At 41.0% G+C, this 17,939-nt stretch overlaps 2 protein-coding genes across 2 annotated transcripts; both read right to left on the reverse strand.

Moving 5' to 3' along the window:
* Positions 1-12,992: 12,992 nt before the first annotated feature.
* MELLADRAFT_124126 (uncharacterized protein) lies at positions 12,993-14,247 on the reverse strand (the record flags this gene model as incomplete). Its single annotated transcript, XM_007403807.1, has 4 exons — positions 12,993-13,219; positions 13,337-13,399; positions 13,922-14,059; positions 14,133-14,247. The coding sequence occupies 4 exons, from the start codon at positions 14,245-14,247 to the stop codon at positions 12,993-12,995; spliced, it is 543 nt and encodes a 180-aa protein (XP_007403869.1).
* Positions 14,248-14,786: 539 nt separating this feature from the next.
* Positions 14,787-16,818, reverse strand: MELLADRAFT_58793 (uncharacterized protein; the record flags this gene model as incomplete). The annotated part of the gene is made up of 4 exons (XM_007403806.1): positions 14,787-15,026; positions 15,129-15,158; positions 15,659-16,736; positions 16,811-16,818. 4 exons carry the CDS (start codon positions 16,816-16,818, stop codon positions 14,787-14,789), a joined length of 1,356 nt encoding a protein of 451 aa, XP_007403868.1.
* Between the last annotated feature and the right edge of the window lie 1,121 nt (positions 16,819-17,939).

Genomic DNA, 17,939 nt, shown 5'->3' on the forward strand with positions numbered 1-17,939 from the left:
TTTCTTGACTCCCTGTACAACTAAGTCAGGTTTCCATCTACTAGTCACCACAGGCGGTAATCGGGAGGTGCTGTCCTCTTCGCACTTGGAGTCGGTGTCACCATCACGATCCCCACCGATATCTTCTCCATCTTCAAGATAGTCGACTGGTTTGTTGTTGTTAGGGTCATCAGTAAAGTTGGCCAATTCATCGAGTGCCAGAGATGGAGCCGGAATATCACGTCCAGGAGTCGTGGTTGGTTTGGTATGGCCAGGATCAATCTCGATGCTCCTCAAGCCTGCTTTGACTACCAGCGCCAGCTTGTGTGCATAACACCGCACATGGTTGGCCTTCGCATCCCACTCAACAGGATTCTCACCTTCTCCAAAGATACGTGACATTTCAACCGCCATAGTATTGTTGTTAGCGCCTGAATCAGTTGTCTGCGCAAGCATGTGGATAAAATCCAAAAACATAAATCATTATGTTAGCCTCATGTATGTACTTACTATGACATTAACAAGACAAAAACGATTGATAAATTCAACAAAAGAGAAAACTACTTATTTTCTTGTGTAGGCCATGACAAACAAGAAACCGACCCTGAGGACAAGCAAGTAGAACCCCATAATGGTTCCATGTCACCAGCTTGAGGGTGAGATGTCAGATCTGATACTTCCAGTTATGATCAATGTACAACACACTGGCTCCAATGAATGCATGTCGTCGTCCTTTTGTTGTCCACCCGTCGTGCATAAGACAGAAAGCGCTATCATTATCCTGTGGTATGATGGCGTTAGAAACAAAGATAAGAATGAGTCAGAAACCCCCCAAAAGAAATAAACTTACTATGATGGTACGGATCACATTCATTTGTAGTCCCAAGTACAAGCGCTGGGCTGCTGCGGCAGCCCAGGTCAAGGAGTAGACAGTGGCTAGTGGGTTGGAAAACCACAAGGCCGCACGAAGAATAGGGTCTTCAAACCGGGCCCACGGAAGAGCGTGGCGAAGAACCCAGATGACAAGCATTAGATTGAGGTTCTTCACACCAAAAGGTTGCTTCACAATAAATCGATCTAAATTGTTGCTCTGTTCCTTTTTAGCCTTCTGTTGCTCCGACCAAGTTTTATCGAGCTTCAATCCTTGCTTGATAGCCACATTTCGTTTCAAGCAGACTGGTCGAGTTTTGGCTCCATCGCGGTGGTCGTAAAGAGTCGGATAAGTATTTGGCGGTTTGGCAAACAATTTGGTACAAAACCGGCATCTGTAATATTGCAATATCCCACTGCCTCTCTGATCAATCACATTTCCAAAACAACCAATGTAAATCAACTAGTGAACAATTGATGTAGGAGGCAAGCACTTACTTCTTCTGGGCATTCGATTGGATCTTCATAATACTTGAGGAGCTCTCGTATGCGTTCAGTGCGCGCCTCAGGTTTATGTACAGGTTGTGTTTCTCCGGTAATCTCTATGTCGGAGTCCCGGTCAACATCCAGACCATCCGGAACATAATCCTGTTTTGATTTCTAGTTTTGTATGGTATAGCAATAAAAGTAATAAGCAAAACATAAAAATAAAAAATGGAAGAGAATAAGTGTAACATACTGGCAGTGGCACTGCTCTGCGTTTCTTCTGCGTTCCGGTTTGGGTCGAACATCTTTGTTTGCGTTTCTGCGTACTGGGATTTGTAACGGTGATGGATCTAGATTCACCGTCATTGTTTAAGATAGGCTGAGATGATGGTTCTGATTGGGTGGGGTGTGTGGATGCCATGGTGCGAGTCAGGTTTGACTTGAGGGAGATCAATAACAATGATTTGTGGATGTCATAGTACTAGAAGGGAAGCAACCAAAGCACAAACGTTGGAGCAAGGATATTATGTAGTAGAATAAATAAACCCCTGACCTTTTGGAACTCAGACTTGAGCCACCATCTGATTCAAATCTGAGAGTGATCTAAGAATGAGAATGAGAAATCGGATGACAACATGTGAGTCAGATCAGGCGACAGGTGGCCAAGCCACTCGAGGGGCATCGTGAGTTGACTTGAAAGATTGTCCACAGTGTTTAGCTTTGAGGCTGAAGTCAACCAATGATTGTTGGTGCCAGTGGTGGGTGGAAGTTGAACGCAGGTCGATGCAGGATTCAGGAATCAATTCATTATAGGCATGAGATAGCGACATGAAGCTATCTCATATTGGTTCATGCCTGATATCGTGTGGGCAATACCCGATATGGAAGAACCCCACTTCCCATATCGGGTTGGGTGAACCCATATGTGAAAATCCGATTTTTGGTGTTGGGTTGGCGACACCAAACCAATCCGATACCAACATCTGTGTCGGATTGGTTCCGGCGTTGTGAGAGGCGACTAATGAGGCGTAGAGATTCTTGCACTGAGTTTTTAAATCATGATAGGCAAAATCTTTAGCAAATTTAGAGAATCCCCATAGTTTCACGGCTGTCTTCAGCTCTTCAAGCATTCCGTACTCTACAAATTTAGCAAGTGGATGATCATCTAGTGTAATGGTGTGGAAGTTGATCAAAATCTGGAGGCTCTGGGCACGAGTACTGTAAGTAATGAAGTCCTAGTATTGGGACATCTTGAGATGTTGTGCCTTTTCATATAATCAATCCTTTCAGTCACCCGGCAAGCAAGAAGCAAAGAATTGATTGAGAAAATCCTTCCAGGTACCTTTGATAAATTTCTCAAAGCCTCCCTCGTAGAAGGCATGAGAATTTGGTTCTTCTAAGAAGTTCCCGACCAATGTAATTCAATCTTTGTCCAGCATAACACCTTTGGTGCAAAAGAAAGTCTTCAGGGAAGAGTACCACAGAAGAAAAGGCTTGGTTTCATGATAAGGACCCTTATAGACAGGGTTGTCAGACGTGTGAAATTTTGTTAAATTGACACTGCCATCTGGCTTAGGCTCCTCTGGTGCAGCAGTGTTCTCAGCGGATTCTTTAGAGATCCACGCCATATAGTCCTCAAATTGTTCCATACGGCAATTGGTAGCAATCTGTATTCAATCACAGCCCCCAGCTACAAGGCTCTGGCAGGCCAGAGATTACCACAGCTTCATGAAAGATTCATGAAAGATTCAGAAAGATTTCAAAATGACTTCAACATAATATCATATGATGTCATAAATCTGTACACACCTGCTCCTGTTTTCACAGATCAAGAATTTATAGTCTATTAAACTTTATCATGTAAATTGACTGGGTTATTGAGGTTTGAAAAAAAATGTGGATAAAAAATATTTATTTTTGTACTATACATAAGACTGGAATCTTGGATATCCTAAATCTTTATCAATATACATATAAGGTAAATTTTATATTCCACTGTACAATACATGTTTCTACAATTTTTATTCTTTCAGCCTTTGTCCAAAAGGCATATTTCTATATGTAATTGTGAGTTCTACATGAGCAGTCCAATCTTTACCTGATTTGTTGATTCTAGGAAGGATATGAATAAATTGATGGCAGAAACTTTTGGAATTGATTGTTTACATGAATATCAGTCTATTTGTGCCTAATTTGGGCCCTACAATTCATCACAATTTGCCTCAAGGTCAAAGAACTTCAGAAAATCCAACTTCTGTATATAATCCACAATTACATATAAAAATACTACCCATAGACAAAGGCTGTAGCAAACATGAATGTGGAGAAACATAGTGCGGAAAATATTATCAAATTTAATGTATATGTATATTGACAAAGATTGAAGATATTCCAGATCCAAGTCTTAGGTATAATACAAAAATAGTATTTTTATCCGTTATTATTTTTTCAAACCCCAGTAACTCAGTCAATTTACATGATAAAGTTTAATACACTATATATTCTTGATCTATGAATGTAGGAGCAGGTGTGTACAGATTTATGACATCATATGACTACATTGGAATTTTGGTGGTCAGACAGGCAAATGGCCCCATATGATATTATGTTGAAGTCATTTTGAAATCTTTTTGAATCTTTCATGAATCTTTCATGGAGTCAGTGGTAGGCTCTGGACTTCCAGAGCCTAGTAGATGGGGGCTGTGAATGATCGCCTTCATAAGGTCCAAGCTAGGGTTGCTCGGTCCAGTCAATTGGTCTGTCATTGTTGGAAAGGGTTTACTAGATGTCGCGTTTTGTGTAGGAGATGGAGGCAAGGAAGATAAAGGGGATGATTTCTGTAATGCTGGCAGAGGCGGTAATGTGGTCGGTTCACTGCAAATAGGTCCCGGTGTAGCTGGCGGTACAAAGTCTGTACGATTTCAAGATGGTGTGGCTGTTGGTGGACCTTTTGCTGCGACTTGTCTGGTGGTAGTAGCGTTGGGTCTGGAAAGTCGTTGTTCACAGCGGTTTGCTTGGATGATGGCTTCAGGGTCTGGCAAAAGTACTGGCAGGCCTTTCTGAGTAGTTTGAGACAATTGTTGTGTATTCATGCACGCCAATCAGTGTGGGGTAGTGGTGAGAGAATTGAGAAATTAGTGTCCACAATGTATAATAAGTTTAATACAATCGTGGCGCATTTAAAATTGAAGTGTTGAAAAGATTTGAATGAATAAGGGGTGTTTTAGGTTTTGATTGAATTGATTGATTTTAGGTAAAGTTTTTGGTTGAGTCGATCAATTTTAATCTTGGTATGGGTTTGAGAAAAAAAAAGTGTAAGGTTCACGTTTGAACCTTCACTAGACACTTTGGACGGGACGCTGTGAGGCGCAGCAGAGGTTTCTAGAACCCAAGAGATCCGATCTTAAATTGCTAAACCAACGAGAACACAGCCTGGTTCTGAAGGATAGAGGGCACGAGATCAGTCCCAATATCCCTAAGGAATATCAAGGCTAAAGATAGAGAGAGAAATATAAAGATGAAATAACTATACCTGGTTCCGAAGGACAGAGGGCACAAGATCAGTCCCAATATCTCTGAAGAACCAGTACAAGAATGAGAAATGAAAACAACTATAAGAGGCTGAGCTTAAGTCTAAGTGTTAATTGTTAAGAGTAATAATGTGTGGTTGTGTAATGACCGCAGGTCTTACAGGGTGGATGGGAGGCAATAGATTCCTTCCAGGGTATTGGTACAGGTTAACCTAGTCATCACAGGTCCGGTTTTCACAGCGGCCATACAGGCCTGTATTGACTGTATCTGCAGGAAAACAATGAAAAAAATTGCACCATGACACAAATTTTGAGAACGGCTGTACAGCTATTCAAGAAATTAATGTCATGGTGGCAATAATCTCTTGATATTTCCCCCCCCCCAATACAGCTGAGATGCGCAGCACAGAACAGCTGGTACTGCATCACAGATTTGCTCAAACCCAAAACATATCAGCCCCTGACCACTGATCCCACGCTCAATTGATTTGGTCAGAAAGACAAATTTCACACCCAACCTGCAGGTTGCACCCCAGGTAGCTCTTCTGCCACAGTTTGTCTCCACCCTTGTCATCTCCCCTCATTCTTTGATATCTCTGAACTCATTTGTGGACAATCTAGACATGCAATACCGACCTTGCAAATACAATGCTGGTATCAAGGTACTGGCAATCCAGTACCTCCGCAAGGGCAAAAGCATTGACCAAGTTTGGGGCCTGTTGAAATCCCCAGTCACTTCCCACACCATATCGAGATGGAAAGCTTTGTATCTACAAACCAAATCAGTTGTTTGTAACCCTGAAGAATATCAAGCACTTGGACAAAATACTGCCTTGACCGACAAGGACTGTGACTTTATTTTGGAGCTATTGAACGCCAATCCAGCTTGTTACTTGGACAAGTACCGCTACACCGTATATTGACGCACCAGAAAGTGGGTCTCATTACAAACCATCTTGAGTGACCTCAAGGATTGTCTGAACATGACACTCAAGAAGGCTCCAACGGTTCACCCAAATCAGAGTCCCTCTAAGTGTGCTAAGTTTTTACACTGTGGGAGCGCTAGCCCCCAACATGCTTGTTTTCTTAGGTTAGTTTTTTCATCTTGTTTGCATTTCCACTTCCTCAAGACTGATATTGATGACTCACATTGTGATACCTTGAAAATGTTCAGATGAGTGTTCCATCCAGGAGCCTTATCTAGGGAGGCAGTATGGCAGGGCTAGACTTGGGCAACATACCAGCCGGATCCCAAGCAGTTGGGGCAGTAAACAATACTCGCTCCTCCCAGAAGTTTTTTGAGGTGGGTGTTGGCAGTTGAATGCCAAGAGGGCAGCAACGTCCGCAAGTATTTTGAGAGCTACCTCAAACACCATTTGGTAAGTGTCATGTTTTTAAATCATTAATCTTTGTAAGATGATATGACGTCATGATTTCTGAGTTCATATAAAGATCACTCTCAAACGCACATTTATACTTTTTCTCTTTATTGAACTCATAAATGTTTTTGTTGAACAATTCCCTTTCTTAGATTGTTCTCTCATTCTTTTGATCAGTGTTCAGCTTGTGTATTAAGCTGACGCCTAAAACAATCATAGGTGTAAGTTGTGTTGTGGTAAAAAGGTGTGTTCAAAGTCAAGTCCATAGCGCGTGTGCCTAGGAAGTGATGACAGGAAGTGGTTTCAGGATGGAATCGAGTAGTGGGGGTCTGTAGTTAAATGTCAGTGTGATAAATTTCCTTTGAGTCAGAAGAAGAAGAGTCGAGACGGATCAGGGTGTGAATGTTGTTCAATCATTTCTCTTTTGGGATCAGATGTAGTTGTGTTTCTGCTTACCATTCACTTGACCGCTTTTGCTCAGATTAGTTGTGAAAAGTTTTTTCTTTGTTTGTTTCAAATTTTTCTCTTGTGGCTCTTATATACTTGCTCTCTCTCAATCTCTGAGTTGTTTCTCACCGTTGGGAATGAGAAACTCAGAGTACGTAGCTTTCACTCACTCAGTTGTCTTTTCTCTCCTGGACTGAGCTCACTCTACGTCAATAGTCTTTTTCCCTTTTTCTCCTGCTTGTGTGCAGGTAAGAGCGTGATCCCTAATCCACTTACTATCTTTGTCGAGTTCATTTAGAGCTCATCTATCCACCTGTCCGTCCAGGTAAATTGGCCATTCTTTTTGTCTATTTTATCTTTCTTTCTTTCTATTAGTCTTCTACTATTGTGCTGGAATATACATGATTGTTAGGAACGAGAAACTCAGATCTTTTTCCCTTTTTCTCCTGCTTGTGTGCAGGTAAGAGTGTGATCCCTAATCCGCTTACTATCTTCGTCGAGTTCATTTAGAGCTCATCTATCCACCTGCCTGTCCAGGTGTCGAGTCATACTACTCTAAATTGCGTAGATTATCAAATCTGCATCAAACTCTTACAAGTTGCTTTTGAGTTTAGCTGATAGGAAATCAAACTCATAAATGTTTTTGTCAAACAATTCCCTTTCTTAGAATTGTTCTCTCATTCTTTTGATCACTTTTCAGCTTGTGTATTAAGCTGACACCTAAAACAATCATAGGTAATTGTTCTCTCTTTCTTTTGATCAGTTTTCAGCTTGTGTATTAAGCTGACACCTAAAACAATCATAGATTGTTTTATCGTTTGATTGGTTATGGGCCCAGCTCTTCAGCTGAATAGTTAAACCTACATCATCAAATCACAATACACATCACATCATCACATATCACCACCAAAAAACTCATTTTTTTTTGGTATCACACCAAAAATCCTGACTGATTGAATTTTCAAACCATCACAACATCTTTTCACTCTGCAATCATCAAATTGTTCTTCATCATGAGTTCTGATTCAAAACTTTGCATTGTCAAGCTCAATGATGATAACTATCCTGAGTGGAAAGGTGACATTATCGGAGCACTTATGTCGTACACCTTGGATGAATTCATTGATCCTCCGGCTACTACAGTACCTCAACCACCCTTACCAATGCTTCTTGATCAAAAGGTTCTGTACAAAGCATATGTCATTCGGCAACAAAAGGCTGCGGGTGTCACCTATAGTCACATGACTCAACAGTATTGAATCTTGGTTGAATCTGAAGGTTTCACTCAATTGCCTTTGGAAATTTGGACTCTCATGGAGGAGAAGTTTGAATCAACCACTTCAGCTAGTCAAGGACGAGCATACAATGCTTTCTTTCAAATTGTTCATGAATCACTTGATCAATATATCAAAGCAAATCGCCTTGCGTTGGCTGTCATGTGTTCTGTTGGTGTTAACTTTTCTGATGAAATTCAAGAATGTATTGGAGAACACATCGTCGCAAAGCTTCCCAATTCTATGGAGACTACTCTGGCCATACTCAACACCAAACGTCCTTTAAAAACCAAGGCTGTGTTAACGATTCTTGATTCTTATCTGGTTGAGTATAACAAACGTCATTGCAATGACAACTCCTCCATCACATTATCAACCACTGCTGCTGTCAATCATCCTACTCTTCCTGCTGGGCAATGTTTTCCATATCCTACCTGCACCAATGGACGTCACAATCCAGTGGTTCAAGGACATCTTCCAGAGAAGTGTTGGGTAGCGTTTCCTAACTTACAACCGGCAAATCTTTCTCAAAATCGTGCGACTACGGCTGTCTTAAAAGTAAATTACTTGGACAACATGGTTGAAACCACTGCTTTATCTTGTTGACCATCAACTTCTGATGGAATTGTCTTATTGGACAGTGCCTGTTCCAATCACATGGTTGCAAATATCAATTTATTTCAAAACTATGTTGCTTCTGTGTCTGATGTTTCACTTGCGGATGGGAGTATCATCCACATTGCCGGGAAAGGCAATATCGTGTGCAACTCTCTTGGCGACGACATCATCCTACCAGCTTATCATGGTCCTAATTTAGGTAATCCCTTGATCAGTATGGGGTGTTTACTGAATGATGGATATAACGTATTTCATGACCAGGGTATCATCATCTTAACTAAAGAAGGTTCAGGAGGATTTTGTGTTCAAATCAGAAACAGAGTTATTGAGTTAGACATCATCATAGGCACGTCATCTACTTCTATCACATGCAACAAGACAACTGTCACTGATTATAATGTGTTACACAGAGGATCAGGTCACACAAAGGTAAATCGCCTTCAAATTATGTATGCAGTCAAACCTCCGGAGAATTGGTTTTGTGACGATTGTGCTCTGTCAAAAGGCCATCGTTTATTGTATCCTAGTTCCCTTCCAACTCCCTCTTTTCCTCTTGAAGTTGTGCATAGCGATTTGAGTGGGAAGATCTCAACTGTGTCTGAAGGAGGAGGCCTGTATTAAGTTAAGCTCACAGACACATTTACAAATTACAAACATGTATACATTTTGAAATCAAAAGCAGAAACATTGTCATATTTTATCAAATTCCACGCTGAGGTTGAGACTTTTCATAATCGGAAGATTGTGAGTTTAGTAAACAACCAAGGTGGATAATATATGTCAAGAGACTTTTGTGAGTTGTTGGAGAAGGATGGTACCATTTCTTATCTAAGTGCACCCTACACTCCTCAACAGAATCCGGTTTCTGAGCATGGGAACAGGACAACAACTGAAAAAGCGCAAGCACTTCTCAAACATTCTGGTTTACCTCATTCTTTCTGGGCTGAAGCTGTAGCAACGGCTGTTTTCCTGGAGAACATCACTCCTATGGCAAAAATCAACAATTGAACGCCGTATGAGATGTGGCACCGTAGGGAATTTGATGTTTCATGACTCAAACCTTTTGGATGCAGAGCATACGTCTTGATTCCAAAGGCTTTTTGGAAGAAGTTTGATGACACCTCAGCCCAAGGTATCTTATTAGGCTATCAACTTGGGATGAAGAACTATTGTGTGAAGTTTGATAACGGTAAGACAGTGTACTCACCTGATGTAGTGTTCAATGTCAACTCATTTCCTGGTATCAACAGAAACAATGATTCTGGAAATTCCTTCGGTGAGATGTTTGTTGGTCATGATGATCTTCCTTCTTCATCTAGCAATATCTTTCCGTCAACAACTCCACCTCACTCACCACCTCCGTTACCGCCAACTTCATCAGCAGAAGACGGTGAAACTGAAGGACAGCTTGTGTTACGTGAAGAACTACCACCACCGGCTCCTCTATTGCCCAACAGTCTATTGCCACGACCGTTGCCACCACTGCCATTTTCTCCTTTGAAACACTCTTGGGATTGGCAACCGGCAGCATTACCAGCACCTCATGATATTTCCAGTGCTATCGATGTGGCTAACATTTTACCACCAGAAATCAAGCGACATCGACTTCATTCTGCGCAAAGACAAGTAACTCGCTGTGAACTGAGAAAGTGTGCAAAAGCTATGATCAAATTATCAATGGAGGCCAGTAACATCAACAATCGGCTTGACTCCATCACACCTGAATTTCTCAGCAAGAACTGTGTCAATCTAAGAAACTCGAGAATCACTGTGCAAGTGGCTAAGGTAGACATGGATACAAAAACGTACTTACAAGCTTTGAAATCTGACAACAATTTTGATTGGAGGAATGCCATTGATGATGAACTGGCAAACATGGATAGACGTAAGGTATGGGATGTGGTAGATTTACCAAAGGGGAAGAATGCAATAGGACCAACTTGGGTGTTTAAAATGGAAATGGGAGGTGATGGAGAACTTATTAAATTTAAAGCAAGATTATGTGCTCAAGGTTTTTTGCAGGAATAGGGAGAGGACTATAACAAAACTTTTGCTTCAACAGGACGACTAGCAACCTCAAGAACTTTGAATGCAATGGCAGCTGTGGATAACTTGGATGTGTATCAAATGGATGCTGTGGCAGCCTTTTCGAATGGAACGCTGGAGGAAGTGATTTACATGAAAATTCCAAAAGGATTGCATGTCAAAGGAGCAACAGAGAATTCTGTATTGAAGTTGAATCAAGCACTGTACGGATGAAAACAAGCACCAAAAGTATGGTACAACTGTCTCAAGGCCTTCTTTAAATCAATTTCTCTCATTTCTTCTTCTTCCGATCCAAGTCTGTTCATTTCTCAAGATCCAACCTGGAAGTGCATCGTTCATGTACATGTGGACAACATGACAATTGCAAGCAATGACTTTTCATGATTTAAACACCTAATCACTGAAAAGTTCCAGATGGATGAAGACGTTGACTACAAGTATATTCTTGGCATGAAAGTGACAAGGGATAGAGTCAACAAAACCATTACTTTAACACAAAATCAGTACATCCATGACTTACTTGAAGAATATTGAATGTTAGAAGCCAAGCCGGTAGGTTGTCCTATGATTCCAGGTAGTTATTTAGTACCCGGAACTGAAGCAGAAATGAAAGAATTCAATGATTTGGATGAGAACTATAGGCATGCAGTGGGAATGTTGATGTACTTGAACAATGCTACTTGTCCGGATCTTTCCTTTGTAGTTTCACAATTGTCGCAACACTTAAATAATCCATCTATTGTTTATTGGCAAGCTTTCAAGAGGGTTTTAAGGTATCTAAGTGGGACAAGGAATGTTGGGATAACTTTAGGAGGAAGATCTTTGGATTTGAGAGTGTATGCTGATGCAGATTTTGCTGCTTGTCCTTATACAAGAAGGTCAACAGGTGGTTATGTTACGATGTTGGGAGAAAGTGTAGTGAATTGGAAAAGTAAGAAGCAGGAGAATGTAGCAACTTTGACGACTGAAGCAGAATATTGAGCAGCATATGAAGGAGGTCAAGATATAGTGTGGTTTACTCATTTGTTAAATAATTTAGAAATCATTCAGCAAGACATTCCTATTTTAAAACTCAACAATCAAGGAGCAATAGCACTTTGAAGGATGACAAATTTAAGTCAAGGACAAAACATGTAGACATCAAATATCATTGGTTAATGGAGCTTGTAGGAAGTAAGGAATTGAAGGTGGTGTACGTACCGGCTGATGATATGATAGCGGATGTATTTACTAAAGCATTATTGCCAATCAAGCACAAGAAGTTCTGTGAATTGCTGGGACTTAATGATGTAGCAAAGACGGGGGGGAATTGAGATTACTAATCACAACACGTACTTTTTATCATGTGCATATTCTTTTTCTTTTGCTTACATCATTAATCTTTGTAAGATGATATGACGTCATGATTTCTGAGTTCATATGAAGATCACTCTCAAACGCACATTTGTACTTTTTCTCTTTATCAAACTCATAAATGTTTTTGTTGAACAATTCCCTTTCTTAGAATTGTTCTCTCATTCTTTCAATCAGTGTTCAGCTTGTGTATTAAGCTGACACCTAAAACAATCATACATTGTTTTATTGTTTGATTATATGGTGGCTTTCTGCAATTGGTGGGTGATTGAATGGTTGACCAAACTATTGGAGGCCAATAGGTGTTCCAATAGTTGGTTGTGGTCCAGCGCTTGAGATTCAAAGTGGATTGGATTGTGTTGATGAAGGGTGGAGCAGGCGGTGAAGGGTTAGTGGGAACCAAAGCTGTACCCATGTTGGTATAGCTTGTAGGTGAATCAACTGGGAGGCCAAACCCGGCCAAACAATGCCATACGGACTGGATGATATGTCCTTGGATTGTTCCGGATATGCAAAGCCACAAGGTGTTGCAGCTGGGCTGCGCTGCACATCTCAGGTGTATTGGGGGGGAAATTTTGAGAAATTATTGCCACCATGACATCAATTTAAAAATTTGAAAAAATATGCAAAATGATGGGACATCACAGGCTGATTCAACCATAATTTTTTCAAATTTTTCCAAACTCTCATGCATTGCTGAGAATTTTATACATTTTGACTTTTCTAAACTCCATGGTATATTATTGATTTGGTGTAGTGTAAAAGGTTTGTAATAGGTTACTTTGTCAATACAATAGCAAGAATCCTCCTACAGTTGACAAAATGTTTTTTTGCTTCGGAAAGATGTTCAACAAACAATACAACTCTAAATCTGGGGACAAAAGTAAACATCACCCAATGCATTCTTTGTGAACATCAATACTCATATCTGCAGCCCTGACAGGTTTGACTTCTACAAATCTCTATCATTTCCTGATTTATGCTGCTCACATATTTCTAAGAATATCACACTACAGTCTAACTCGCTCAAATCTCTTAATTTTGATTTCGCCGTTGTTTCGAATGAGATCCATGAACACCTTGAAGCTCCTTGATTCTCTCTGCATAATCTCATTCACATTACCATTGACTGCCATCTTAGCCTTCTTGTCAGTCGAGTCTGGCGAGAGACTCGTATTCACTTTACCAAAGACTACCATCTTAGCTTTCTTGTCAGTCGAGTCTGGCGAGAGACTCACTACAGATTATGTTTTTTTAGGTATTTGCATGAGGGAGATGAGTGCAAAAGTCAATCACTGTAATCAGTTTCTTTATCGTGGATTAGCCAAGACACAAATGCAACTATGGAGCATACTTTTGTATATTTCTGTTTGATATCTGTGGCCTTTCAACTGGATTTCCAAAAGTATAGGAAGATCTTACGGAAGTTGTTTCACCAGGAGAAGTTGACGTCAGAAAACTATTTACCACACTGTTACACCGCAGGAATCATTAAGTGTGAAACCAGATTGAGCAAAGTCGCGGTGTCCGGGTCCGCGACTTCCTTCAATCACGGATCTTGTTTGCCATGGGTTTGCCATAGGTTTGCAAGCTTGTCTTGAGCTGCCCTCTACATATTCATCCACTCAGGCTGTAGTATGGACTAATGGAGGTACCATATGTCTAGACTCTTGTAACATATACATGATAAAGCTCATGACTCATACATGATCTTGAGTGGTCTGAGGATATTGAAAGGAAAAACATGCATAACATAGACTGCAGCTCAGGCGGACAACTCAAGGGCAGCTTGATGCAAGCTAGCAAACCTATAGCAAACCTATGGCAAACAAGATCCGCAATTGAGGAAAGTCGCGGACCCGGACACCGCGACTTTGCTCAATCAGGTTTTACACTTAATTATTCCCGCGGTGTTACACTACAGCGGAATTTTACTTACCTTCTACCAAGAATTTCGTTGTGTAATGGTAGAACTCGGCATTTGGATCCATCTGGTTGACTAAATCCTCTTCTCGGTCGTCATCGAAGCTTGTAAAAAACTTCCTAACAGGGTCCTTCAATTCCTCTGCCGACCATGCTAAAAGAAAAAGTATTCAAGCTATGAGTCTGAACCAACAACGCTGGTCCCGGACATTGCAATAGCGACTCACAATGTGCATGATCAAGATTCGTTAATTCAAAGTTATCCGCAAAATTGAACGCCCCGGTCAAAAAGGGAGATGTCATGAAAACAATAGCAAGAAGTGTAGTTGAGAAGCTGTTCATCATGAGATTTTTTTAATGTGGATACAAAGAATGTGCACAAGGAATGTTGTGTTGTTCAGATGAGGACGACCAATCTTAAGCCGATGGACGACTTCCTTATGTAGTGGTGAGTCAAGCTTATAGTAGTACAACACTCCATTCAATCTCACACTTGAAAGAAACATTACGAGTTAAAGCATTGCTTGACTGGTGCTTCCGACCGTCCATCAACGTTTTGAGACAATGATTAGGTATACTTTTTCCGGCGCCGATCGCTTCAGACTGCGATTTCTTATATAAATACTCAGAAGGTATGTACCATTTACGTATTGGCAACCGCCATCATCGCCAGAGCTTATGATGAATTATGCGGTAGATACCGCTTGCGTTCCTTGCCATATGTGCCATAAGAAACTCTGACCTGTTTGCTCATAGGACCTCGCCTTTTTTATCAACGTGTGGGACTTATATATATTTACAACACTGGTCCTGAGGTATGTATGAAATCAGGTAGTGCATCTATCAACCAATGAAAAGATAAGGATTGAAGACGACTTTCATTACACTTTATCAGCCAGTTTAACACGACTCACAAACGATTGCGGGTCACTTTCATCTCTGACCTTGACAAGTGTCACATAACAGCACCCGGAAGTCTTTGAATAAGCCGATCGAAATGACAGAGCCTTTGAATCTTGATACCCTTGTTCAATGTTGAAACGCATCTCAAGAAATTGTGTATCTGTATATCTACTCGACAAGTGTGATATGACGACACCGGAACGACTGGGATTGAAAAGCTATATCTTTCAAACTTCACAGTCAATTAAAAGGTGAGGTTGAGGGCCTAGATCTCATAAAGGAGCTATAAGGCTGAAGCCGACCAGAAATATTGTACGTACATAGTTGAACTTTGGTAGGGGTTCTAAGTTCTAACATGTCGAGTAGTGGAAGGCCCGGGGCACAACTTCATAGAAGCTTGCCTTGAAAAATTTCTCACTGATTTCCAAAACTTATATACACCTTTATGAAAATCCAATATCGTGAAGATGAGTTCATTTTTCTCTTCTCACTCGAAAACAGAAGTCTTGCTCTTATGAAAACTTGCACATGGTCCTTAGAATCAACAATATCAACATTAATTCAACACATGCTTATATGACAATAATGACGCAATATCATAACAAATACAAGATCACAATGCTAAAGCTACACGCCATGTCAACCCATTCCCCTTTTCATCCTTTCACTTCTAAAATTATATATGAGAATATTCACCGAAATCAAACGCCAAGACAAAAACAGGAAAAGAAAGAGATAATTAAGGTGTGTGTAATTGAAAATTTAGCCGGAATGATATACCATCCTAAAACTCGTGCATTAACGTTGCTTTTGGAGCTACTGGACAAACTTCTACTGCTACTCCACTCACCCTAACTTTTTTGGGTATCGTACCTTCTATAATCTCAGATCTAAACCAAATCACTGCATTTGTACTACTCATCCTTTCATCGGATTCACATTCTTTTCTTATACATTCTTGTGCAATTTTTTCTGGTAACACTCTACTGTTGATCCGACCGAGTTGTCGTAAGATCATGAAACCAGGAAGAGAGCCAGTTGTTGAGAAGAGAAAGAATTCAGTCGTTGGACGTTGAGGCATAGGTGGAGGAGCAGGTCGACGCAAAAGACATGATGAGAGACGCTCAGCTTCAGTACGCATGTGATCACTATGATCTATTCCACTTGTACTGAGCTTTCGTTGTAGTTCTCGTTGTGAAGATGGACATTGAGTGGCGTCTGACTGATTCCGATGTCTTTCATAGCTGGATGTCAAATTCCCTGAGACTGTTGACGGCAAACACACGTCCGCATAAAGTTCATCAGGATGAGGTCGAAATGGTAGTGGTGACGGTCGAGCGTGAGAGGAATACTGGGGTTGTGATATTCGTGGTAGAGAGTCGTGACGGGTACGGCCTCGATTTGTTCCCGACATCAGCGCGGTTGGTGTGCTAGGCTCTCGATGATTTGTATTTTTATAACTTCCATCATGATATCCTTCATAATCATTTGTCATTGAAGAATCTTCCCTCGAACTAGGTATCTCAAACACCGAAGAAGTAGGACTTGATGCAAATCGAACCGCCCTTTTATTACTGCGAGCCGGATATGTAAACCTTTGAACAGCTTCTGTTTCTTCATATATCATCTTTCCACCAACCAATCGACGAGATGACTTAATCAGTCGATATTGTACCTCGGCTTGAGTAGGCTGATTGGACCTATCGAGTGGTATGGTGTAATTCCTACACTCAGACCTGCTGCTTCCCATTGTACCGCCTTTCGCAGTAACAGTATTGAAAAGCTCTTTGTATGAACGGATAGGAGGCGCCCTAGACGATGTTAAAGATACAGATGATAACTTGGGACGAGTTGCTGGCAAGGAGTGCGGATCGAAAGTAGACTGATGATATCGGCTCTCGATAGGGGATATCGGAGCGGGGTATGCGCTAAAAAATGCAACAAGGAATTGCATCGTCAGCCAAACACTCATTTAGACTTGGGCACCATCCGACATGCTTACAGTGACATGCTGGGTAAAGCGCTATGATCGGAGATCAACAAGAAAGCCTCGAATATTATGAAAATTGAAAGAAACAGGCAAGGTGGGGGAAACTGGCTCAGTAAGTAAACTGTTACGGAGTGGGGTGGTCAGCCAAAAGTTGGAGCTATTAAATTCTTCGTGGAGATGGGCGCACCAAGATGAACAAATTTTGAAGAATACCACTGCCTAAGCTTAGAGTGAAACAAAACCAAAATCACCATTAGCTTTGAATGCCCGACCTGTTCGTCTAGACACTGATCATCCTGGAAAACTCACCTTCACCCTGATACGCTTGACACAATGTGAATCCTGTTGTGCGCCTTCTGAGAGACCTTTCAAGAATAAGAGACGTCCCACAGGTCAGGGTCGAGATCTTTAAACAATATCTGAATAAGGTGGAAGCAAAATGAACGAAAGGGAAAAATGAAATTGAAACAAGGATAAAATCACGACGATTGATAATATCACGAAAAGAGGACCAGCCCCAAAGAAAAATAAAAGATTAATGTAAAGAGATTATTATTGTAATGTTGATGAATGTTATCTGGATTGAGATGACCTGTCGAGCAGGGGCGACATTTTATAGGGATGAAATGAACCTGGATGAGTACAATCGTAAATTGTTGAGATAAGACGACAAGCGGAGCTTTGTGATCAAGTTGAGATTTACATAGAACATCGGGAAGGTCACGCTCACCAACTCATCAAAGCTGAATGTGAAACTGCTGAGGGGGCAGAGGGCCAAAAAGACAAAATGAATGAATGGGACGCTGATCATACCTTTTTTGGTTTGTTTGTTATGATCGATTGATGCCGTACACAATACCAAAAGGACCTTTTGAAATATCATTCGTCTCGCCAAGATGGGAAGGTTATTCGAGGTATCACGAGGATTGAACAAAGGTCAAGGGGATTGTAGACCACGAAACAGCTGAGGATCGTTGCAAAGTCTTCCTCATCATTTATCAGGATCAACACAAAAGCAAATCCTTTCTGAACCACATAAACTGACAAAGTTCGTTACTTGAAGTTCACACAAGCACCCACCCACCCACACTTGATACTTGCTGTAGGTTTGATACGCGCACTGGACCAGAGTAGTCGACCG

Source organism: Melampsora larici-populina (genome assembly GCF_000204055.1).
Source record: "Melampsora larici-populina 98AG31 unplaced genomic scaffold MELLAscaffold_1, whole genome shotgun sequence".
Lineage (NCBI taxonomy): Eukaryota > Fungi > Basidiomycota > Pucciniomycetes > Pucciniales > Melampsoraceae > Melampsora > Melampsora laricis-populina.